The sequence below is a fragment of the Scyliorhinus canicula genome, chromosome 14 (genome assembly GCF_902713615.1).
Source record: "Scyliorhinus canicula chromosome 14, sScyCan1.1, whole genome shotgun sequence".
In the NCBI taxonomy this organism is placed as follows: Eukaryota; Metazoa; Chordata; class Chondrichthyes; order Carcharhiniformes; family Scyliorhinidae; genus Scyliorhinus; species Scyliorhinus canicula.
Genome location: NC_052159.1, coordinates 95467696 through 95492342, shown reverse-complemented (window position 1 = coordinate 95492342; position 24647 = coordinate 95467696). Strand labels below are relative to the sequence as shown.

General features: G+C 44.3%; 1 protein-coding gene across 2 annotated transcripts in view; it reads left to right on the top strand.

The window, feature by feature from the left end:
* The window catches only part of zmp:0000001236 (mastermind-like protein 2), a 461039-nt gene extending 437475 nt beyond the window's left edge, over positions 1 to 23564 (top strand). For both annotated transcript variants that reach the window (XM_038818326.1, XM_038818327.1), the window contains exons 3-5: positions 4715 to 4921; positions 11948 to 12059; positions 18900 to 23564. In XM_038818326.1, the coding sequence (XP_038674254.1) occupies positions 4715 to 4921; positions 11948 to 12059; positions 18900 to 19933 (1353 nt within the window). In that variant the 3' untranslated portion in view covers positions 19934 to 23564. The remainder of the gene's footprint in view (positions 1 to 4714; positions 4922 to 11947; positions 12060 to 18899) is intronic.
* The last annotated feature ends 1083 nt before the right edge of the window (positions 23565 to 24647 follow it).

Below are 24647 nucleotides of genomic sequence, written 5' to 3'. Positions count from 1 at the left end.
TGCAGCAAATTTCAAACTGCGTGCAGAACTTTTTATTTCATGAATTTGAAGGACCCAATCTGTTTGTTCCAATTAAGGGTCAGTTGAAATGAAACATGAAAATCGCTTCTTGTCACAAGTAGGCTTCAAATGAAGTTACTGTGAAAAGCTCCGAGTCGCCACATTCTGGCGCCTGTTCGAGGAGTGTAGCGTGGCCGATCCACCTACCCTGCACATCTTTGGGTTGTGGGGTCGAAACCCATGCAAACACGGGAAGAACGTACAGACTCCACACGGGCAGTGACCCAGAGCCGGGATCGAACCCGGGTCCTCAGCGCTGCAGTCCCAGTGCTAACCACTGTGCCGCCATGCTGCCACTAAACTGTGTGCAGAACTGATCCAGAACGCAAAGGAAGTTATATAAGCTTGGTTTCTACCTCCTTGCGTTTAGAAGATAGATTGAGTATCCTGTCACAAGTTTTATTCAGTGAAGTCCAATTTTTTGGAATGGATCCTAAAGCTCTTCACCATTGAAGCCTCTGTATTTTGCCATGGCAGGTGATGAGGGGACAGGCCCTGTAAATTTTTGTACGGCTATGCAGGCATGGGATGGCCGTGTTTCGAGGGAATGTTGTTTTTCACTAGGATAGGCAAGAGACCCAAAGCCTTTTTCGAGACTAGTGAAAATCATCCAAAATCAGTATTTATTTAACTAATGGGTCAGGCGGAGCATATAATAATTAAAATGTGTAAATAGATTGTGCGAGGAGCACAGATTTGTTTACATGTACATTTATTCCTTTATTAATTTTTATCCAGAGGCAACACCACAGGCGAGTCATTATGAATTTGCATAATATGTTACACTGCCATAATATATGTCACTGTTGTTTTAGAAGACAGACTGTCACTTGGCAAATTTGGAGTACCTCTATCAAAATCATTAACCCTCATTGAGAATGTGATCATTAATCCTGTCGAACATCCAGATTATTGAAATGTGCCATGAAAACTGCCACCTCCAAAAATAGAGTACAACAGAACAATTACGTAGTGTACATAAATATAAAAGAAATGCATTCTTGAGAGTGATTTCCAAACAACAAATCCATTTTGGAGCCGAGATAATAATTATGAATGGCTCCTGTGTGATTCATGACATCCGTTTACTCAGCATTTAGATGTTTGCCAATCTTGGGCAGCCATTATTTTCCAATCACAGTATAAACGGAAAGATTATGTGGGATTCTTTCAGGTACTCTATATTCTCATACAACATTGATCTGAAAGCATTGCCGCATATATAGAAACATAGTAAATAGGAGCAAGAGTAGGCCATTCAGCCTCTGTAGTCTGTTCTATCATTCAATGTGATTGTGGATGATCCTCTATCTCGCCGCCATACTCCCGCTCTCTCCCCACGTCTTTAGTGTCCAGAAATCTTATCGATTTACTTTTTTTTCTTTTAAAATTTTAGCGTGGCCAATCCACCTACCCAGCACATCATTGGGTTTTGGGGTGAGACCCACGCAGACACTGGGAGAATATGCAAACTCCATATAGACAGTGACCGGGGCCGGAATCGAACCTGGGTGTACAGCACCGTGAGTCAGCAGTACTAACCACTGCGCCACCATGCCGCCCAATATCTATTTTCAGTGTTGTTGCCTCAGCAGCCTTCTGTGCTAGGGAATTCTACAGATTCAACACCCATTGAGTGAATGAAGTTCCCTTTATCTCAGCCCTAAATGGCCAACCCTGTATCCTGAGACTGTGACTCGCTTTGTTCCAGAACCCCCAGCCAGAGGGAACATCAGACTGCATACAGTCTGTCCAGTCCATAAGACATAGGAACAGAATTAGGCCACTCGGCCCATCGAGCCTGCTCCGCCATTCAATCATGGCTGATATTTTTCTCATCCCCATTCTCCTGCCTTCTCCCCATAACCCCTGATCCCATTATTAATTAAGAACCTATCTATCTCTGTCTTAAAGACACTCAGTGATGTAACAATTTAAATTCCAACCCAGGTCCCTAGATCATTATCCTGGGTCTCTGGATCAGTGACAATACCACTATGCAACCACCTCACCAGACCTGGCAGAATTTTACACATTTCCATGAGATCCACACTCATTCTTCTAAATTCCAGTGAATACAACCCAATCTCTCCTCGTACGACAATCCTGCCATTCCAGGAATCAGTTTGCAGGAACCTTCACTACATTCCCTATTTGGCAAGTATATCCTTTCCTGGGTAAGGAGACCAAAACTGCACACAGTACTCCTGGTGTTGTTTCACCAAGGCCCTGTATAGCTGCAGTAAGACGTAATTGCTCCTGTACTCAAGGCCTCTTGCAATGAAGGCCAACATACTATTTGCCTTTCGAACTGTTTGTTGTACCTGCATGCTTTTTTTCAGGGACTGGTGTACAAGGACACCCAGGTCCCTTTGTACATCAACATATCCCGATCTATCAGCATTTAAATAAAATACTCTTCCATTCTTTTTTTTTTCTCTACCTCAGTGGATAACTTCACATTTATCCATGTTGTACTGCATCTGCCATATATTTGCCCACGCACTCAACTTGTCTAAATTGCCTGAAGCCTCTTAACATTCTCCTCAACACTCACTTTCCCACTTAATTTTGTGATGGTCAGTAAACTTAGAAATGTTACATTTGGTTCCCTCATCCAAATAATTGATATATATATATATTGTGACTAGCTGTGGTCCAGGTATTGATCGCTGCGGTACCCCACTAGTCACCACCTACCACTCTGAAATAGACCCATTTATTCCGACTCCAAAATGACAGCCGGTGCGGGGGCGGAGAATCCGTTTTCTCGCAAGGAATCGGGACCAGTGCGGTTCCCCGATTCTGCGGGCCTCGAAAAGCGGCGTACCGCCGAGGATCTACCCGTGGCCATTGACTGCGCCCCTGACTGGCCGAAGTCCCGACGGCGTGGATCGAACATGGTCCAGCTGGTCGGGATACTCGCATGGCAGCTGCGGACTCAGTCCGCGGCCACCCTGGTCAGGGGCGGGCTGATCTGAGGGCAGGGAGGCAGCCGGAAAATGTTTGTGCAGGCTTTGAGAGTTGGGCGCGTGGCCGATCGGGGGCTTTATTTTACGGGTTTAGCTCCGCGGTCCGAGTCTGCCAAGGAGCACACCGATGCTACCGCCGTGCACATGCACGGCCTCTGACCCGAAGGTGCGAGGGCCCGTATCTGCAGTAAAAGCTGCTGGATCTACGCCGGGTCCCTGCTAACCCCCTGCAGGGCTAAGAATTTGTGGCCCTTTCACGCCAGTTTTTCTGGCGTGAAACACCTCCATTTTGACACCGACATGGGTACGTAGTCGTAATAACAGAGAATCCAGCCCCCTGTTTCCTGTCTATTAACCAATTCTCAATCTATTCCGTAGTATTACCCCAATCCCGCATGCTTTCATTTTGCACACTAACTTCGTATCAGGGACTTCATCAAAATCTTTCTGAAAATATAGCAAAATATTGTAAAATACTTGTGTGCAGTGTCAGCTAGAGAGTTATCAAAACATGTGGGGCCTAGTGTTTAAAGAACTAGCAACTTTGTGGATCTATTTGCTCCATCTATGTGATTATAGGAATTTTCAAATGTCGACATCTCAAGGCTGACCCTGATTTACTCAATATCTAGAAAACTCAGCCAAAGAGTTGGGTCTTTAAATATGGAAAATGATAGGCTGTAAATTTGCTTCCTACCAGTTTGTGATGCTGTGCAGCTTTTACTTTGTAAGAGCATTTTTATTTTTTGCACGGGTTTGATTGACAGCAGGCTGATATTAAAGACCTAAATGAGAGCTTAGTGTTCAAATTGGGATTCTATTGCGTATCTGCTGCATTAATGGGAATGTATCTCCGGGTCCACATTCTGACAATAGCTTGACCATTTGCTCATTGTGGTCGCTCATTGTTATAGTTATCAATAATTTTGAAACTGATCTGAAATATTTTTGTTTCATAAAACAGAAAAAGTTTTATTATACTGTTGTGGTTTTTTTCCAATAATGACGGGAGCCTAACTAAAACATCTTATGCTAGTACAGAACTAAACAAAAGCTTGGGGACAGCCATTCCCTGGTACATTCCCCATGATCACGCCTTGACCAATCAGAATCCACCTGCCAACCAATCAGCACTCACTTTTGCAGAATAAATTGTTGTTCCTTTTACAATTGGCATTCTTGCTTAACTGACCCAATGAGTGAAAGATTTAAAAGCTTCGACAGCAAGTCTCCTTTTTATGCAATACTAAAATATCTTTAATAGTTATCACATATTTTAATTTTCTGTAGTTATGGAAACCTTTAAGTGCAGCACTTGGAATGCATTGTTTCCACTGATTTGGTTGACAGAGATTTATGTGTCGGATTCCACCACACGGTGACTTCTTGACTCCAGCTGTCATCATTGATGGTTACAGAGCACATTGATGAAGGCCATTCAAAAGGTCACTTGGCTTTTCCATGAATTGCAGTTTCTTGGAAAAACCAAAGATTAAATTTCTTCAAAAACAAGCTTGCAAAGATGTAAACAATCATGTAAAACAATTCTGAATTAACGTACTGCAGATTTTTTTTTTCCGGATCTCATGCCACATTCCTTATGATCATCTTTTCCCCTTTACAGAGCTGAAATTTATGTAGTTTAGCGCAAGAAATAACTTGTTCTGTCTTTCCCTTCTCAGGATCAGAATTCTCTGGTGAGGCCAGGTCCGGGCCCAAGCCAAACTTCAAATACCTGTCCAAACCCCAGTCCTGGCAACAGCTACATTAACAGTTCACATCAGGCTGTGTTAAAGCAGCAGTTGATGGAGAAGAAACAGGTCATGCAGAGACAGATGATAGAGCATCAAAAACAGCTGCTCCTTCGTCAACAAATCCTGACAGACCCGGTACAGTATTTTCCTGATCACTTTGCTAAACGCGCGTGTGTTTTATGAACAAAGGTTTTATTTTATTTACGTAGGACCACAAAAGTACAATGTCTAAACAGTTTACGGCTCAACCTCCCAGCCTCTTTTAAGTTGTTTTCCTCTTACCACTAGTTTGTTAATGAGCGACCCAGCAAGCAGTCTTTCCCTTGGCCTGTGCTACTCTTCAACTTGTTTTCCCTTAAGGAAGTGCTATTGATGGCCCTGATTTTCAACTTCACACAGGGTTTTGGGCACGGCTAGTGAGATGAGTTTAACTATCCTGCTGCTGTAGAAGGAGGCCCAGGCAATCTTATCTGAACGCAACCGGCTCCTCTTCCCACTGTCTCCTTCATACAGGAGGCAGCAGAAAATCACAAGGCCCCAGAGCTACCCATGGACACACACAGGTAGTCTCATGAATGACCTTCAGGCCTGTCGCTACTGCTGAATGGTCAGAGCTGGATATGCTTCTAGTTGGCAGTGTGAATTACAGGCCTCCAATCTGACTTAAGAACAGCAGCAACAATAACAAAGTTAATGGGAGAGAGCAGTGCACAGAGTGTGGGGCTTCACTTGAGCATATCTTCCCCAGGACCATTGTACAACGTGTAGAGCCAGTCATTACACAATAATAGAGAGTTTCTTGATGTCTGCTGAAGTCTTCTCACCAGACAAGGCTCACTAACACTGCAATGAAGTTACTGTGAAAAGCCGCGAGTCACCACATTTCGACGCCTGTTTGGGTACACAGAGGGAGAATTCAGACTGTCCAAATCATTTAGCAGCACTTGTGGGAAGAAACCGGAGCACCCCGAGGAAACCCACGCAGATACAGTGAGAACATGCAGACTCTGCACAGACAGTGACCCAAGCCAGGAATTGAACCTGTGTCCCTCGTGCTGTGAAGCAACAGTGCTTACCACTGTGCTATAGTGCCACCCATTTTGGGCTGGTATACCTCTGTTGAACATCAAGTAGCCAATAAAGTTATTGAACCTGAAAACTCCTGGGCCCAATATCCTGGCAGAAATGTCTGCCTGTGACCTCTGAACTGATCACTGAGTGCACACAGAATAGACTGAACTCTCATGCCTGATGGCATATCATGTCCAAACTCGAGCAAATTCCCTCACCATCGTGGTGACCAACTCTGGATGAAGAAATTAGGGGAAACTTTGCCGTGGAGGGTGCTGATGAGACTTTAAGATCAAGAAGTTCTGGAGAAACTGCAGGAGTGGGGTTGGAGGGGCAGAGTGGTTTCTGGTGAGGTCCCGCCCTGAATCTGAGAATGCTGGCTCGGACCCCACATCCCAGACAACCACTACACATCCCCAAACCCAAGCTTCCAACCGGCTGAGGTCGGATATGCACAGTCAAGCCTGCAGAGACAGAAATCTGGGACAAAACCTGTCCCAGAAGGCATAACCAGGGACAGGGGCCAAAAGGACCAAATTACAGGACGGCCCCAGAAAATGCAGGACAGTTGACAACCCAGCTTACCATTACAAAGGGTTCACTGGACAGCACAGAAATCTGGACGATGCTGATTTAAAAGAAAAAGAAAAACTTGCATCCCTGTGGTGCCTTTCCAGACCACAGGCCACTTTATATCTTTTTACAACCAGTAAAGTACAAATCTGCACACATACATCTCCCACAAATCACAATGTGATCATGACCTGTAATCAGTTTTAATGGTGTTGATTGAAGGATAAATAATGGCCAGAGCATCAGGAATATCTCCCCTGTTCCTGTCCAAAATTGCATGGGATGTTCTGTGTCCACAAGGGAAAGCAGGCAGGGCCTTGGTTTATTATCTCTGAGTGATACACTGCACCTCTGATGCTGCAGCATTTTCTCAAACTGCTCTGGAGTGTCAGCCTTGATTGTGTGATCAAGTCTCATACAATAATACAGAAATATTAGGGTAAATGTTTCTCTGCCCTGCTCTCAAAAAATCCTGGAGTATAAACACAATGCTGAGGTACAAAAAGATCCTAATCCCTTGTCATGGCACACTGCCTAAATGTAGCTGCCAAAAATCCTCCATGGTTTTTCTGATGTCTCTGTGTGAGAGGAGCACAGGAGGGAGCAGCAGTTTAAATTACATGCAAACTGCACAAAACATGTCCTTCGAGCCTGTGCCCAAAATCCCTCCAGTAACATTATTAGCTGTAGATCAATGGTAAGTACCCTCATGTAACTGTGGTGCCTGAGCTGTCCTTTGGCACTGTTTCTCCTGAAGGAACTGGATGTTATTGACAGAATAGGTTTCTATCTTTCACATCGGCATCAAAGACTTTTGTTGCTTGAATAATTGTTGCCAAATGGCGCTCCTACAAGTGATAGAATGCATATTTGTGTCCACTGCTCGGCCTCTTGTCACTCATTTCCTTCATTTCATCTTTGGTAGCTCTGCCTCCGGAAATGTGGGTCCTAAGGTTTGGAATTCCCTCCCTAAGGCTCTGCATGTCCACCATTTTAAGAAGCTGCTTACCATAAGTATGCTTACATTAACACTGCAATGAAGTTACTGCGAAAATCTCCTGGTCGCCACTCTCTAGCGCCTGTTCGGGTACACTGAGAGAGAATTCAGAATGTCCAATTTAGCTAACAAGCATGTCTTTGGGGTCTTGTGGGAGGAAACCGGAGCACCTGGAGAAAACACAGGCAGACATGGGGAGAACGTGCAGACTCTGCACAGACAGTAATCCAAGCGGGAATTGAACCTGGGTTCCTGATGCTGTGACGCAATGGTGCTAACCACTGTGCTACCATGCTGATTATCTTGATTATGTTCATGCAAAGCAATTTGGAATGTCTTCTGAGAATAAAGATACAAGTTGTTGTTGTTGAGATCACCCTCCCTCTATTCCCACACCACCATCATTAACACCCAGACCTTTTTTTCCTGAAACCTTTAGACCAGCACTAGCTGATGGTCAGCATCACGTGTTCATTGCTTTTCACCATTGGGATATAGACCGGGATTTATGGGGTAGGTGCTGAGAGTTTGTTTCCTCTTGTGGGAGAGTCTGGGACAATCTTACTGTAAGGGGTCACCCACTTAAGACAAAGATAATGAGGATTTTTTTCTCTCAGAGAGTAGTGAATCTGTGAAATTATTTAGAGGGCTGTAGAGACTGGGTCGTTAAATATGTTCAAGGCTGAGATAGATTTTTAATCAGTAAGGGAATCAAAGGTTTGGGGGATTGTTTTGGGCCAGGGTTTCGAAAACTCCAAAGTATATCATGGGAGTTTACCTGACCCACAACTTTTAATAGATTTTGGTTATGAGGAGCAGAAAGGCCTACTTTCCAGGTGTTATACAACAGAGACCTTAAGTATTTTTAAACAAAACAATGTTTATTCTATGAATTTGGTTAACATTTTATAAACATACTGGAGCGGTTCGGGCTTGGAACAGGGTTCACCGCTTGGGTAAAGCTCCTGTACAACGCTCCCATGGCGAGTGTACAGACCAACAATACCAACTCCCAATACTTCCAGCTGCACAGGGGCACCAGACAAGGATGCCCACTGTCCCCGCTGCTGTTCGCACTAGCAATCGAACCGCTAGCAATCGCGCTCAGGGCAGCAAAAAATTGGAGGGGGATCCGAAGGGGAGGTAGAGAGCACAGAGTCTCACTCTATGCGGATGATCTGCTCCTCTATATCTCGGACCCACAAAGCAGCATGGACGGAATCATCGCGCTCCTGAAAGAGTTTGGAGCCTTCTCGGGCTACAAACTCAACATGAGCAAAAGTGAGATCTTCCCATTACACCCGCAAGGGGGGGGGGCAGCACTAAAGGGGCTGCCGTTCAAACAAGCCCGACATAAATTCCGCTACCTGGGGATCCAAATAGCCCATGACTGGAAAGGGATCCACAAATGGAACCTCACCAGCCTGACGGAGGAAGTTAAAAAGGACCTGCAAAGATGGAACACACTCCCGCTCTCCCTCGCGGGGAGAGTTCAGACGATCAAAATGAACGTACTGCCCAGGTTCCTCTTCCTGTTTAGATCCATTCCGATCTACATCCCCAAGGCCTTTTTCAAAGCGCTGGACAAACTCATCATGGCGTTCGTATGGGGGGGTAAAAATGCTAGGATCCCAAAGAAGGTCTTACAAAAAACAAAAACCAGGGGAGGGTTAGCCCTCCCGAATCTACAATTCTACCACTGGGCAGCAACAGCCGAGCGAGTAAGGGGATGGATCCAGGAGCCAGAAGCTGAGTGGGTGCGTGCGGAGGAGGCCTCCTGCATGGGAACCTCCCTCCGGGCCCTCGCCACGGCAGCACTCCCATCCCCACCCAAAAAACACTCCAGCAGCCCAGTGGTGACAGCCACCCTCCAATCCTGGAACCAACTGCGGCAGCAACTTGGCCTGACCAAAATGTCGAACAGGGCTCCCATCTGCAACAACCATAGGTTCAAACCAGCACTGACCGACGCCACCTTCAAAAGGTGGAGGCAGGACGGGGGGACACTGTCAGTCAGGGACCTGTACACGGACGACAGGATCGCAACACTGGACGAACTGACAGAGAAATTTCAGCTAGCTGGGGGGAACGAGCTACGGTACCTGCAGCTCAAAAACTTCCTACGAAAGGAGACAAGGACGTACCCACAACCGCCACGACAGACACTACTGGAAGACCTACTGGACGCAAGTATCCTAGAGAAAGGGAACTGTAGTGACATGTATGACCGACTGGTAGATAGGGACGACACCGCACTGGACGCAACAAGGAGGAAATGGGAGGACGACCTGGGATGGAGATCGGGTGGGGACTCTGGAGCGAAGCACTGCATAGGGTCAACTCCACCTCCACGTGCGCAAGGCTCAGCCTGACGCAACTAAAAGTGGTACATAGAGCCCACTTAACAAGAACCCGTATGAGTAGGTTCTTCCCGGAGGTGGAAGACAGATGTGAACGGTGCCAAAGAGGCCCGGCCAACCACGCCCACATGTTCTGGTCCTGCCCCAGACTCGTGGAGTACTGGACAGCCTTCTTCGAGGTAATGTCCAAAGTGGTGGGAGTGAGGGTGGAGCCATGCCCGATAGTGGCGGTCTTCGGGGTTTCAGAACAGCCAGATCTATTCCTGGGGAGGAGGGCGGATGCCCTTGCCTTTGCCTCCCTGATCGCCCGCCGTAGAATCCTGTTTGGCTGGCGGTCAGCAGCACCGCCCAGAGCTGCGGACTGGCTGTCCGACCTCTCGGAATCTCTCCAAATGGAGAAAATCAAATTTGCCATCCGAGGGTCGGACGACGGCTTCCACAGAACGTGGGAGCCATTCATGCGACTGTTCCGGGACCTATTTGTGGCCAATGTACAAGAGGAAGAATAGTCGGGGGAAGGTAGCGGGAGGGGGGGGGGGGGGGGGCTACAGGTTCGTTACGGGGGTTCGATGGCTAGCTAAGGCCCAAAACCAAGCTAAATAAACATGTTGAGGGGGGGAAGGGGGGGGGGGGGGGCGCAGTTACTACTACGAAGATGCTTACCTGTAAATATGTGTGTTAATTTTTGCGTGTTTGTTTTTGTTTGTTTTTTTTTTCTCTCTCCTAACAATTTGTAATTTGTTCAATATAAAATACGAAAACTGAATAAAAACATTTATAAAAAAAAAAAAACATTTTATAAACACACAGTAAACATTTTATCAACGATCAACACAACTACCCTCCACAGATACAGTACTCTATATGTAACCCTTAATAACTTTCTTAAGAACATCCATAAGCCAAACACCCTTTTTAACAAAGCAGTAGGTATAAAGTCTTTACACAGAACACTTTTAAATTATCAAGTGATCTGGACACCTTTTAACATACAGAGAGAGAGACAACATGAACCTTCCTTGTCTGAATTCAGCTTTCAACTGCCTAAAGCGAAAGTAAAACACAAAGCCGCAAACAGCTTCCAGCTCAAAATGAAAGTAAAAGCCAGAGACACAACCCAGCTCCGCCCACACAATGACATCACTGCAGCTATTTGATAAATACCCATTTCTTAAAGGTACATTCCCATGACCGGGATAAGGCGGGAAAGAGGAGTTGAGGATTATCATTATCAGATCAGTCAAGGAGCTGGATTCTTCTGCCCCGCCTACCGCAAGATTGCTACGGGCGAGACGTGGAGAATGGAGAAGTCTATTGACCTCGAGCGGGATTCTTCGGTTGCCCGGGGGGGCGCAGCCGGAGAATCCCACCAATGATCTTATTGAATGAGAAGCAAACTTTATGGGGTGAATGACCTGCATTTTATGATCTTGTATGAAGGATTGGACAGATTTGGATTGTTTAGAACACAGGAGGTTATGGGGAGATTTGGATAAAGAAGAGCCCATGTCCCTTAGCAGAAGGATTAGAGGGGAGTAGAGAATTTTCTTTTCACCCAAAGAATGGCGGTAGTCTGAAACTCAAAGTTTGAAAGGGTGACCCTGATGCTGTGAAGCAACAGTGCTAACCATTGTGCTACCGTGCCATCCACATGAAAGGCAAGACCACCCCTGTGACCACCCCCACAATGTTAAATACTGTCCAGTGGGTTAGCCCTGTTGCCTCACGATGCCAAGGTCCCAGGTTCGATCCCGGCTCTGGGTCACTGTCCGTGTGGAGTTTGCACATTCTCCCCGTGTTTGTGCGGCTTTCGCCCCCACAACCCAAAGATGTGCAGAGTAGGTGGATTGCCCACGCTCAATTGCCCCTTAATGGAAAAAAATAATTGGGTACTCTTGATTTATTTTTAAAAAGAAGAAAAAAAATACAGCCCAGTAATTTTCTGATTTCAGCTATGCTGCTGTGTAGAGTGTTAAGTGGGAATTATCTGCTTCCCCACTCAGTCCTCCCCCTGACCCACCAGACCTTGTCACAAATCTCTTGGTAATTGCTCATTTAAGCTGCATTGGTGGAGTTCTGGAAACCACATGCCCTGCAAATGTGTATGTTTACTAAAGTTTTTTCTGGAAAGTTTAATGACTGACTATGATATTTATTTAGGAGAAAATGAACACACAGGATCAACTTAGCAGACATTTGACACGGCCACCTCCAGATTATAAAGAGCAACGGCGAAATCTAGTCGGAATGACACAGCCAAGTCAATATCCAGGTAAGAGCAAAGCATTGAATGTTGAATTTGTAATAATACTGTAGCATCGTGTCAAGTTATTTTCTGCTAATTCTTTTTTTATGGTTAGCACTGATTCTAATAGGTGTTTAAGGCTGCAGATTGTTCAGAACTGTGAGATCTACAATTAACATGATTTTCTCAGTCTAGCAGCTGCCAGAGAAATGCCAGAGAACAAAAGAGGCCATTATATATCACCTTTATCAATCTCAGTAAGAAGTCTTACAACACCAGGTTAAAGTCCAACAGGTTTGTTTCAAACACGAGCTTTCGGAGCACGGCTCCTTCTTCAGGTGATTCACCTGAAGAAGGAGCCGTGCTCCGAAAGCTCGTGTTTGAAACAAACCTGTTGGACTTTAACCTGGTGTTGTAAGACTTCTTACTGTGCTCACCCCAGTCCAACGCCGGCATCTCCACATCATGTTTATCAATCTCAACAAGGTATTCAACCATGTGAGCAGAGGGAGGATCTATTTAAGCTGCAGGAGAAAATTGGTTGCCTGCTGAAGCTGCTCAATGTGAGCACCTCTTTGTGATCAGCCATGGTGCCAGAGAGGGTTCTGTTCAGGCACCACACTGGCATTTTCTTCTCTTTGCTGCTCTCATAAGCATTCAGGTCATCTTTCCAGGGTGTACACTTACAAACCAGAACTGACAGCAAGCTATTCAGCCTTGCTCCCAAGACAAAAGTGCACCAAACCATCAGAGAGTTGCTCTCCACTGGTGAGTCCGCATTAACATTCCATATTAAGGAACTCCTTATGCAGTAAATGAACAGACTGTCACTCCTATAAAAAGTTTGGTCTGGTAACAGCATCTGGAGAACAAATATCATGGTCCAGGATGTTGCCATATTGCTATCTATCAGCATTGTCAGTGTGATGCTGGAAGTTGTTGATAGCTTCACTTATCTGCCACTCAATACTGAAATCAACATATGCATTGCAAAAGCTACAGCTGCCTTGTCCAAGATGTCTTTTCCAGGATGGCAGCCGGTGACTAGTGGTGTTCCTCAAGGGTCAGTGTTTGGATTACAACTATTCACTATTCATATACATTAACGATCTGGAATAAGGAGCTGAGGGCATAGTTGCTAAGTTTACAGATGATACAAAGATATGTAGAGGGACAGGTAGTGTTAAGGAAGCAGAGAGGCAGATGAAATGCAATGTGGAAAAACGTGAGGTTATGCAGTTCGGAATGAAGATTAGAGGCATTGACTATTTTCTAAATGAGAAAAGACTGGAAATCTGAAGAACAAAGGGTCTTCGGAGTCCTAGTTCAGAATTCTCTTAAGGTTGACATGCATGTTCAGTTGGCAGTTAGGAAGGCAAATGCAATATTGGCATTTATTTTGAGAGAGCTAGACTACAAGAGCAGGGATGTACTGCTGAGGCTGTATAAGGCTCTGGTCGGACCCCATTTAGAATATTGTGAGCAGTTTTGGGCCCCGCATCTAAGGAAGGAAATGCTAGGAGGCAGTCCAGAGGAAGTTCACAAGAATGATCCCTGGAATGAAAGGCTTGTCATAGAAGGATCGGTTCTGGGTCTGTACTCCATGGGGTTTCGAAGGATATGGGGGGATCCCATTGAAACCTACAGAATACGGAGAGGCCGAGATGGAATGGAGGTGGAGAAAATGTCTCCACTGGTAGGAGAGACTAGAACCAGAGGGCACTGCCTCAGACTGAAGGACGATCCTTTAAAACTGAGATGAGGAGGAATTTCTTTAGCATGAGCAGGGTGAATCTGTGGAACTCATTACCACAGAAGACTGTGGAGGCCAAGTCACTGAGTGACTTTAAGACAGAGATAGATAGGTTCTTGATTAATAAGGAGATTAGGAGGTACCGGAAGAAGGCAAGAGAATGGGGATCAGAAACATATCAGCCAAGATTGAATGGCGGAACAGAATCGATGGGCCAAATGGCTTAATTCCGCTCCTATATATTATGGTGTTATGAGTAAGTGAGTGTGGAACTACAGCAACCTGATTGAGAACATCAAACAGCGAGCCTACAAAGACTGCCTCCCCAGTACTCTCCTTCAGAGTAGTGAAACCTGGACAACATAAGCTAGACAGGAGAAAAGCTGCTCAGTTTCCACCTTTGGTGCCTCTGATGTATCCTCAGCATCTCTTGGCAGAACAAGGTCAAAGGTCCTGGAGCGTGCTAATTCCATCAGCATACACTCATTGCTAAGTCAACAACTTCTGTGCTGGCTCAGCCACTGTCGTCGGATGGAGGACAGCTATATACCCCAAAGTCCTTCTGTATAGTGAACTGTCCAATGGAACATTGTTTCCTGGGCATTGATCCTTCAGTTTAAGGACACCTGCAAGTGAGTTATGGAGATGGCGGACATTGACACTGACAACTGGGAGATAGTTGCTGTCAGTCGTGACCTCTGGAGGCTGACTGTTTGGAGAGGCAGCAGAATGGAAAAGTTCAGCAGCCCGAGAAGAGGGCCCACAGCAAAAAGAAGCCAGTGAATTCTGCACTTTCTCAGCCCGCTGTATTCCTATGCAGCAAATATGACCGAGATTCACATGCTAGAGTGGAGCTCCTCAACCATTCCAGGCAACATTTAACACTGAGTTGAACACCATTGTGCAAACCATCCTCTTACAGGATGGAAGGCAGCCTCCAAAGTGTGTATAAAGTCTGTGTTATACACCATATACCCACATGTAAGGCAAACATGAAAGCAATTATTTGTAAATTAAAATAAGAGGGTTTTCTTACTTGCAAGCATAAGTTTCAGTATTTTAGGGGGTAGTTCTTTATACAGACTGTGCCCTTTTCACTTACACTTGTCCTTTTGTTTTAAAAATAAGATAAGATGGAAGTTGAAAATGATCTTTTAGCCTCTACCTGGGCTACAAATGGAACTTACTCTGTGTTGCTGCTGAGCTAGTGAAGCAGGTTGAGTACTGCTCTTGCAGATTGTACGTGTGGTGCTGTGGTTAGCAGGAGGTGATGCAAAGTTATGACCCAGAGACTCTCCTCCAGTACACATTAAGTGAACGGATCAGATTCCAGGGACCTAATGCGATCCAACAGGAGTCTAAAATTGTAGTCCTGCCCCAATTACTTAATTGGCTCCATTTTAACTAGCTGCCCAGCACTTCACAGTAGCATTATAAAACAAAATGTAACACTGGGCCACATTAGGAGGCATTAGGTCAGATGACCAAAACCTTGGTCAAAGAAATAGGTTTCAAGAAGTGTCTTTCAAGAGGAAAGCTAGGTAGAAAAGTGGACAGGTATAGAGAACGTATTTCAAAGCGTGGGGCCTAGCTAACTAAAGGCACATGCAGCCACCAATGGTGGAGTGATTAAAATTGGGGATGTTCAAGATGCTAGAATTCGAGGAGCACAGATTTCTCCGAGGGTTCTGGGACCAGTGGAGATTACAGAGGCGGGGCGAGATGAGCCAAGAGGCAACTTTGGAAACAAGGATATTTCTTGACCAGGAACCAGTTTAGGTTTGCATGCACAGGACTGATAGAGGAACGGGACTTGCTGAGAGTTATGACATAGGCAACAGAGCTGTGAATCACCTCAAGAGTATAAAGAAGGAGCCAGCTGGCTTTCAGTGAGTGACCTTGCTGCCAGCTGAGGAGGACGGGTAATAAGTCAGAAAGGTGCGATCTTAGCGATTTTCAGGCTGATACCTAACCTGGGTCTTTTAACTGCCCACCCACCTGCCATGGTGAGTAGAGGCCTATACTTGTAGAAAATGGGAAGTGAAAAGAAATATCATTCAGACTAAAGGAGGAGACTCCAAATAACACTTGTATGCAGGAAAGGTCTTGCTATCCTTTACTATTGTTATCTAATTGATTGCTAGCATTCTGTGGTTCTGATGTTATTTTCTACAGGTCAGATTTGTTCTCCACGGCTGGACTAATTGTACCACCTGCTGCCTTCTCAAAACTGAAGGCCGTGGGCACAGTGCCAACAAATGTCATGAGTAAGAACTGGTTGTTGACCAGGGCAGCAGCACATTCTGCTTTTATTGGAGAAACTTGTTTTCTTTAAAATTGTTATATCTAATATCCAGAAATGTAACTTGTTGTTTTATTAATGGGCAGCTAATGCGGAAAAGGTGTTAGGTTGGGATAGCGACCCGGGGTCCACTTGGTTGCAGAAAGGGGCGAGGTCGTGTAGGGGATCTGGTTTGGGGGCACTGTGACTGCTTTGCTTCCATTCTCACTGACAAAATATCCTTCAAACCCAGTGATTGTTTTCTCTCTAAGAGAATATGGAGACAATTTAGACATCATTTTAAACTTAGTTCAGTGTAGAAGCTGTGCTAACCACCTATTCGAGCCAGCGAGATTGGATGCCATGTTTGGGGTATGGGGAGGAAGGGGCTGGAGAGATTGGGAGACCTGTTTCTGGAGGGGCAGTTTGCCGGTCTAGAGAAATTGATGGCACAATTTGCGCTCTTGGGCCCGGGCTCTCGCTCAGATATCTCCAGATTCGGAATTTTATGTGACAGACCTTCCCGATATTCTCCATGGCACTGCCAGTGTCTCTGATGGAGGGGGTCCATTCGCTCAGGGTCGGAGGAGGAGGGTAGCACATCCGGCACTTATGGACTGATTTTGGCAGATGATTCCATTCTAGTGGAAGGGGTAAAGGCTAGATGGGAAGAGGAGCTGGAGCCCATAATGAACGATGAGGTGTGGAGTGAGGCCTTTTGCAGGGTGATTACCACTTCTTCATGGGCGAGGCTGGGTTGATCCAGCTTAACATAGTGGTTCAGGTGCAGCTGATCAAGAACAGAATGAGTAATTTCTTCTTGGAGGTGGATGATAGGTGCAAGCGTTGTTCCGTAGCCCAGCTAACCATGCGCACGTGTTCTGGTCTTGTCCTAAGCTTGTGAGCTTTTGGGTATCCTTTAGCACCATGTCGGCAATTTTTAATATTGAACTGGAGCCTGTTAGCTGCCATATTTGAGGCTTCGGACACGCCGGGGCTGCAGACGGGTATGGGGGCTCGATGTACTTGCGTTGGCATCGTTGATTGCCTGGAGGTGGGTTCTGCTGGGGCGGAGGTCTGTATTTCCACCCAGAACCTCTGTATGGTTGGGAGCCTTGATGGAGTTTTTGTACCTAGAGAAGGTCAAGTACATTGTGAGGTGTTTGGTCGAGGGATTCTACCCGAGGTAGCAACCTTTCATAGTTTATTTCAAGGAACTGATCACTCTCAGTTGCTGGGGGGAGGGAGTTATGTTAATATTACTTTTAAAATCTTTTTTCTGTAAATTGTATTTGGTTTGTATAGATTTATTTGTTTGGTAATTTATAAAACAAAAAACTCTTAATAAAAAGATTTTTTTTTAAATCTGATATCTAGAAATTGATGTTTATTCAATTTATTTTACGATTTCAAGGTAAATGGTAAATTATAATGCTCAAGGGTTAGATTGTCTTTCTCTCAAACCGTTAACCCTAGTAAGAAGTCTTACAACACCAGGTTAAAGTCCAACATGTTTGTTTCAAACACTAGCTTTCAGAGCGCTGCTCCTTCCGACACCGGCATCTCCACATCACGTTAACCCTAGAGCAGATCAGCCAAGTGGGGGCTGAGGTAGGCAGGGTTAATATTTGCTGCATTTTCAGCTGATAAAAATATTGGAAATGATAAAACTACCAGATTTGCTGCATCACAGGAATTTAAAGTGGGATTATATAGTCTCTGTATTTGTGAAGTATTATTCAGGTACAATGTTTTAAATGTTACTTTCAGATTTCCTTTGAGGCAAGTAAACATACAGTAAACATTCTCAGGATGAACACTTTCTAAGTGGAAGTTTTTTGACTTGGGGAGAAGGTTATCAGAGCGATAGAGGTTTAAGATAGAAGGGGTCAAATTCAACTTCAGCAGGGACACCAAATAGGGTGCCATTTATACGTTCATCCAGTTTTCCTTTCCGATGTGTGGGCAGCTGAACTACTATTACCTGTTCTACATTCACATCAAACTTGAGTTTCATGACTGATTCGCGAAGGTTAGAGAGATGATGGTGAACAAGCTGACCAATTGGGTTGAAATCTGCCATGAACAGACAAGTTATTTTGTTGCTGCTCTTTGGTAGCTCCCTGGTTCAATGTTTCTCCTCTCCGGACACCAGTAATTCCCTATAACCACCCAAACCAGGATCTGCTGTTCAGCACAGACTAGGGATTGATGTGTATAGCTCAGCAATTAATAAAGGATATGTTTACCTGCTGACCTGTAGGTTAAAAAAATCCAAACTATTATTTGAAATAACATGCAGCATACAGCTGTATGGTGAGAGATAACCGGGTGAATTCTCCGCCTCCCCAGCTGGGTGTTCCTCAGCGGTGCGCCGTCGCCGGCAGAGAGATTCTCTGTTCACGCTGCCAGCCAATGGGATTTCCCATTTGGGCCCCTCCACGCCGCCAGGAAACTCGCGGGCGGAGGTGTGCGGCCAGCAGAATGGAGAATCCTGCCGGCGGAGAATTCACCCCAACATTGCCATTTCCCCTTCCTTGAAATCCCAGTCATTGGCTATGTGTATTTACATCGAAATGTCTGACCTTTGCGATGAATTTAAAACCATTGTGACCACTCCTACTAATAGCCCCCAACCTCTCCCACGTCCTATCTGGACCGACCTAGTGAAACATTTTATTAATGTTATCATTAGTAAAATCTCAACTACAAATGGCTAATGATTTTAACTTACTTCCTGTATTTATGCCACCATATTACTTGCTGTATATTTATGCTACTCTCTATTGGAGTTTGTATAATGGAAATTAATTACTTTGATTTAACTCTACAGGTGCTGCAGCTGCAATGGGATTGACCGCCTCTCAGCCCCTGTCAAACCCTGCTCCAAATCACCGGGTGATGCCTGCAAACTCCAGCCTTTTGCAGGTGAATTCAACCAACAGCCAAGGGCCGAGAATGCCTCCTATATCGGGAACTCAAAGTGACAGAAGCATAGGCATATACGGAGGTGTGTCAGCTTCCCAGCAGGGAGTGTATACCGTTTCTTCCAGTATTAATCAACTGCAGCATCACACAAGTCAAAGTCAAATGGGATTGACCCAGAACAACGTAATGATGCCAAGGCAGCCAACATTAGGTCAAGGCGCCACAATGTCTGGGTTTGGCACTGGGTCCGTTGGGAGTTCTGCCATGTCTCCGCAGCAGTTGAGACCGGTTTTGAACCACATAAACACCAGTATGACTGCACAGAGACTTACAAATATGATGACCAATTCCAGTATGGCAGCACAGAACTGGACACCCCAGGGGGTGCAGGTAACTCCAAAACAGACACAACTGGGACCTAATGTAAGATTCTCTAATAACCCTTCCTTCTCAAATCAGTCTGTGCAACCTAACATGCCCAACCAGCATTTCACTCAGCGAGCCCTGGCACCACCAAACCAGATAGCTCCAGGAGTTCAGATGCGACCGTTGAACCAAATGAACCAAGCTATGAGTGGACAGACACTAGGCTCACTGAGTGGGCCATCTCCAAGAGCTAATCAGCCAAGGCCGCAACCTCAAGCCATGTCTGTAATGAGCCAGACAGCAGCGACGATGGCTGTAATGAGCCAGGCATCTGCAGTGCAAACATTGCCCACAACCAATTTTCCTTCCACCAACCAGACTCCTCGAGGTTACCAGGGAACAAATCACAACACTGACTTGGCATTTGACTTTCTCACCCAGCAAGGTGACAATGCACTGTCTGGACTCAGCAGTGACTCTGACTTCCTTGACTCATTGATAAAAAATAGCACTGGCAACGATGACTGGATGAAGGACTTAAATCTTGATGAGATTTTGGGGCAGCATTCGTGAAAAAAACCCGAGGATTGGTAAATATTATCTATCTTTTGGAGAAGTACTGATGGACAGAATTTATCTGTACCTACAACCAGTTGGCAAAGAGCCCCACAACAAATCGCAGGCGTGCACACTTGTGCCCGATTAAATACAGTTGGCCAATGGAATAGCTGTGTAAAAACATGCCAGTACATCCTTTCCACCAAGTGTATATTACTGGGCTCAAAATACATAGATTTTATGTGCTTAGAAAGAATAAGTTTTGTAAAATATGTTTTTTACTGAAAATCATATTCTCTGTAAGAAGATTATATTTATACTTTTTTTCTGAAAAAATTCTGTGAATCATTGTAGTGAAACATTTTTACTTACAAAAATTAAATTGTACATGTTTGTTTTCTGCCATAGTTTTAAATTGACTTATATGTTAGATCAGCAATCTACTTATTATCAGTTTCAAAGGCATACTGTAGTTTCCTTTTAAAGTGTTTTACAGTGTAGCTATTGTTTTATAAATGACCTGTTCTGGTTTCATTGATTTACATTTATCCATTGTGAAATTCTGTGGCAAAATTTGCTAATATTATTAGTTTTAATTATAAATTCCATTATCATTCTGCCACTTCAGCCTATTTGTGAATGAAACAGTATACATGGGATTCAGTGTCAGTGTCTCCATTTTTACCATGAAGAAAGGATGTGTTCGTCAACTATAAATGTTTTTCAGCCAGGCTATGCTAAAAAGCCTCTGCAGATCTGGAACATATGTGACATTCCAGCCTGCCTGGAATAAATTGTTTGAGCTTGTTTAGTTTTCATCTTGAATGAGTTATTGCTTCCCAAATATGTTCACATCTTTCCCAGAACTTCATAGAATCCCGACAGTGCAGAAGGGGCCCATCGGGTCTCTATCAGCCCTCCAAAAGAGCAGCCTACAGAGGCCCATTCCCCTGCCCTAACTTTATAGCCCCTTGCATTGATCATGTCAGTCCACCTAACCTGCACATTTTCCATTCAATCTGTTCAATCTGGTTTCCACCCTGCTGCAATACTGAAACAGCTCTTATCAAAATCACATGTGACATCCTATGTCAGTACTACAAAGGCAAACTTTCCTTCCTTGTCCTTTTCGACATGTCTGCAGCTTTTGACAGAGTTAACAATATGCCTCTCTGATGTTGTTCATCTGGGTGGAGCAGCTCTTACCTAATTGTACCAGGCAAAATATTTGCAATGCCTTCTCTTTCTCACCATTACCTCTCATATTCCCTAAGGATCGATGGTTGGCCCCCCTCCTATTTATCATCTACATGCTGCCCCTTGGTGACATCAGCTAACAGCACAGCATTCGTTTTCCAGTGTATGTTGATGACACCCAGCTGTACCTCACCTTGTGTCCTCTTGAATCCTCCCCATAGCTAAACTATCAGACTGCTTATCTGACATCCAGTACCGGATGAGCAGGAATTTCCTCCTATTAAATATTGGGTAGACTGAAACTATTGTTTGTGGTTCCAGCTCCAAACTCTATTCCCTACCCACTGACTCAATCCCTCTCCCTGGCAACTATCTGATATTAAACCAATCGGGTTGCAACTCTGGTGATCCTGAGATGAGCTGCTGACCTCCTGCCATTGCTAAGATCGCATATTTCCCCTTCCTTACCAACACTTGGCTTCATCCCACTGCTGAACCTTTCATTAATGCCTTTGTTACCTGTGAGTTTCACTATTCCAGTGCACTCCTTGCTGGCTTCCCACATTCAATCCTCTGTATACTTGAGGTCATCCAAAACTCTGCTGACCATGTCCTAATTTGCACTAAGTCCATTTACCTACTCTCCCTGAGCTCACTGACCAACGTTTGCTCCCAGGCAAGCGACATCTTAATTTTAAAATTCAAATCCTTGTTTCTAAGTCCCTCCATGGCCTCATCCTCCCTATTTCTCTAATCTTCTCCAGCCCCATAACAGTCTGAGATATCTGCCCTCCTCTTGAGCATCCCTGATTTTAATTCTCCACCATTGGTGACCGTCTAGGCCCTGAACTCTGGTATTCCTTCCCTACACCTCCCTGTTTCTCCACCTCACTTTCCTCCTTTAATACACTCTTAAAACCTACCTCCTTGACCAAGCTTCTGGTCATCTAACCTAATAGCTACTGCTCCTGTGAAGCATTTGGAAAGTTTTAAGATGGTAAAGACACTGTATAAATCTAAATTTTTGATGCTGATGATGTAGTCAATCTGGGAAATGCAATGTCCTTAAAATTTTTATTTCAGTGGTTGTACTTCCAAAGATCCAATCCCAAGGAGCAGTATTAATTTCTCATTTTACAGAGTTATTCCCGGTTTGAAGGTTTAATGCGGATATGGAGCACTTTAGAAAGCCGGTTTGAGAAAATGGATATAAGTTGTGCAAAAGGTTCTGCAGAATCATGGTAGTACAAACTGTATTTTTCTAATTTAACGGTGACACGGGAGGACCAATTAGCTCAGTTGGTTGGGTTGTGTGCTTAACAACACCATCTGTTCAATCCCTGATCGAGACAAGGTATTTCTTGGGACCTGCCTCTTCCCCTTTCCCTAATGTGATATCATGGAGCCACGATTAGCATCCCACAGATACCAGATGAAGATAGAGAGAACGAATTGCTAATGATACAAGTGCACATATTCATCTGATCCCAAGTTCTTATTAAAATATGTTTAAAATCAATTGCAGTATCATTTTTTTTGTATCTTCCAGGACAATTAGTACAGCTCCCCATTTTCAACCAACAACTCAGTCATAGTTCATCCAAAACATTTAGGTGTTTATAGAAAGTGGTGCTGTCATAGCAGATTGAGATACCCTTCACAATAAGAGATGTGGTGACCACAAGGGTAATTGACAATATTACTACTGTTTCGAAATGAACCAAGAGTCTTAAATCAGTTCCAGTAAAATTTCCCTCAGTTGCCCATGTTTTGTGCCCAAAGATTGCAGAGAATTTAAATCTGGTTGAATTTAGCTCACAATATTGAAATGGATCTGGCATTGGTGCTTATCCAGGGCAGATACAGAATGAAAACATATTATTCTCTGCCAGAGCCTAATACCCACAGTACTTCCGCATGCAAAGATTTACCCCTGAACGCAAGTTTAATATTGTTTGTAACAGTAAACAGAGGAACATCAGAAACAAAGTATTACAATTATTCATTTTCATTCTGCATTTTTCAGTGCTGAGATTAGGGGAGATTAGTTTGAGCCTCAGCTTTTTTTAGAGTTGATCTGAAAAGCAATGGACAAATCTAATCATCCTTTGCTACTGGGCTATTTCATATCTGTTGTAAATTATTACAGTCAAACACACCTATTCTGCGTGGTTAATCCCACAAAAACAATACGCCTTTTCTTTTCAGCTAGGTGGCTCATGATGGTGGTTTTTTCCGTTCACGCCACAAGGTTGACTGACAAACTAAAACAATCAATGAATATGACAGAACCAAGTCTTTTAGATATGCAGACCAAGAGGAATAGTACTTTTGTATAATAGATTTTGTAAAAGTTCTATTGAAACAATATTATTATACTGCATTTTGTATTTTATTGTAATACAATATCTTTCTTGAAATATTTCCAAATACACTACTGCAGATGCAACAAGGCTGTGATTTATTTTTTTGGGAATTAAACAGCAAGCAGACCACCTTCTCCTCATTCAATGAATTTTAGCCCGATCAATGCACTCATTTTTTTTTAATCGTCATTCAAGAAAATTGTGAAGGATTAGTCTTGATCCCTCTGTGTATCTACCCAGCTGATCTCAGTCAGGGGAATATTGAGGTAGGATGTTCAGTACTCTGCGTCTAAAGGCAAAGTAAATAAATCAGCTCCATTTCCTTTTTTTCATCACTATCTTGCATCTCTGGCTAGAAAGGATGTGTATGAACTCTGGCCAGACCAGACATTACAATGATTGCTCCCATATCGGTACTGGTGGCTTACACTGGAATTTAATTCCACAGACACCAGTAGTTCTTCAGAACATCACGCAAATCATTATTGATGCATGAAGTTAGGTATTGGACATTCGCTGGGGAAGGCATGTTGGAGGCCCACACTTCATTATATGGGTAAACACAGTTCAATTCCCTTTGTGCACCCAGACACTTTGAATTGATGCCATCCTGATGGCACAGAACCCAATTGGCTGATGTAATACTAGGATTGCAAATTGTGGATAATTTACATTCTGGCCACTCTTGAATAAAGACATGTGAAGCAGAAAGATGGGCCCGGCAGTAGCTTGATTTAAAAGACCAAGCACCCTGATTGCAGGTAAGTAAAGTTTATGGAGCTTTTTCTATTGGAAGGTGTCGACAATTTTGGTCAAGTGTTTGTCAGATTGTTGTATCATCACGGGGATAACCAGGGAGTCTGGGATCTATGCAAAGTCTGCAACACATCTGGCGATAGCAGTGGCAATGTCTCTGGATCTGCACCATGACAGGGAGATTAGAGTCGAGGCTGTGGAGAGAAGGCAAGATTCACGTCATTTCCTTTGCCAAATTGGAACTGGACAGTGACAGGAAATTGCCTGACATCCAAGCACATGCACCCAGTATTTAGTTGTGCATTCCCATTTGATGCCACTCCATCCGAGTCTTCATCTGTCCTCTGCTTGTTTAAGACCTTAGCCTCTGGTGAGCTGACAAATGAGCCAGAATGCTCCTGGGGTTTTGG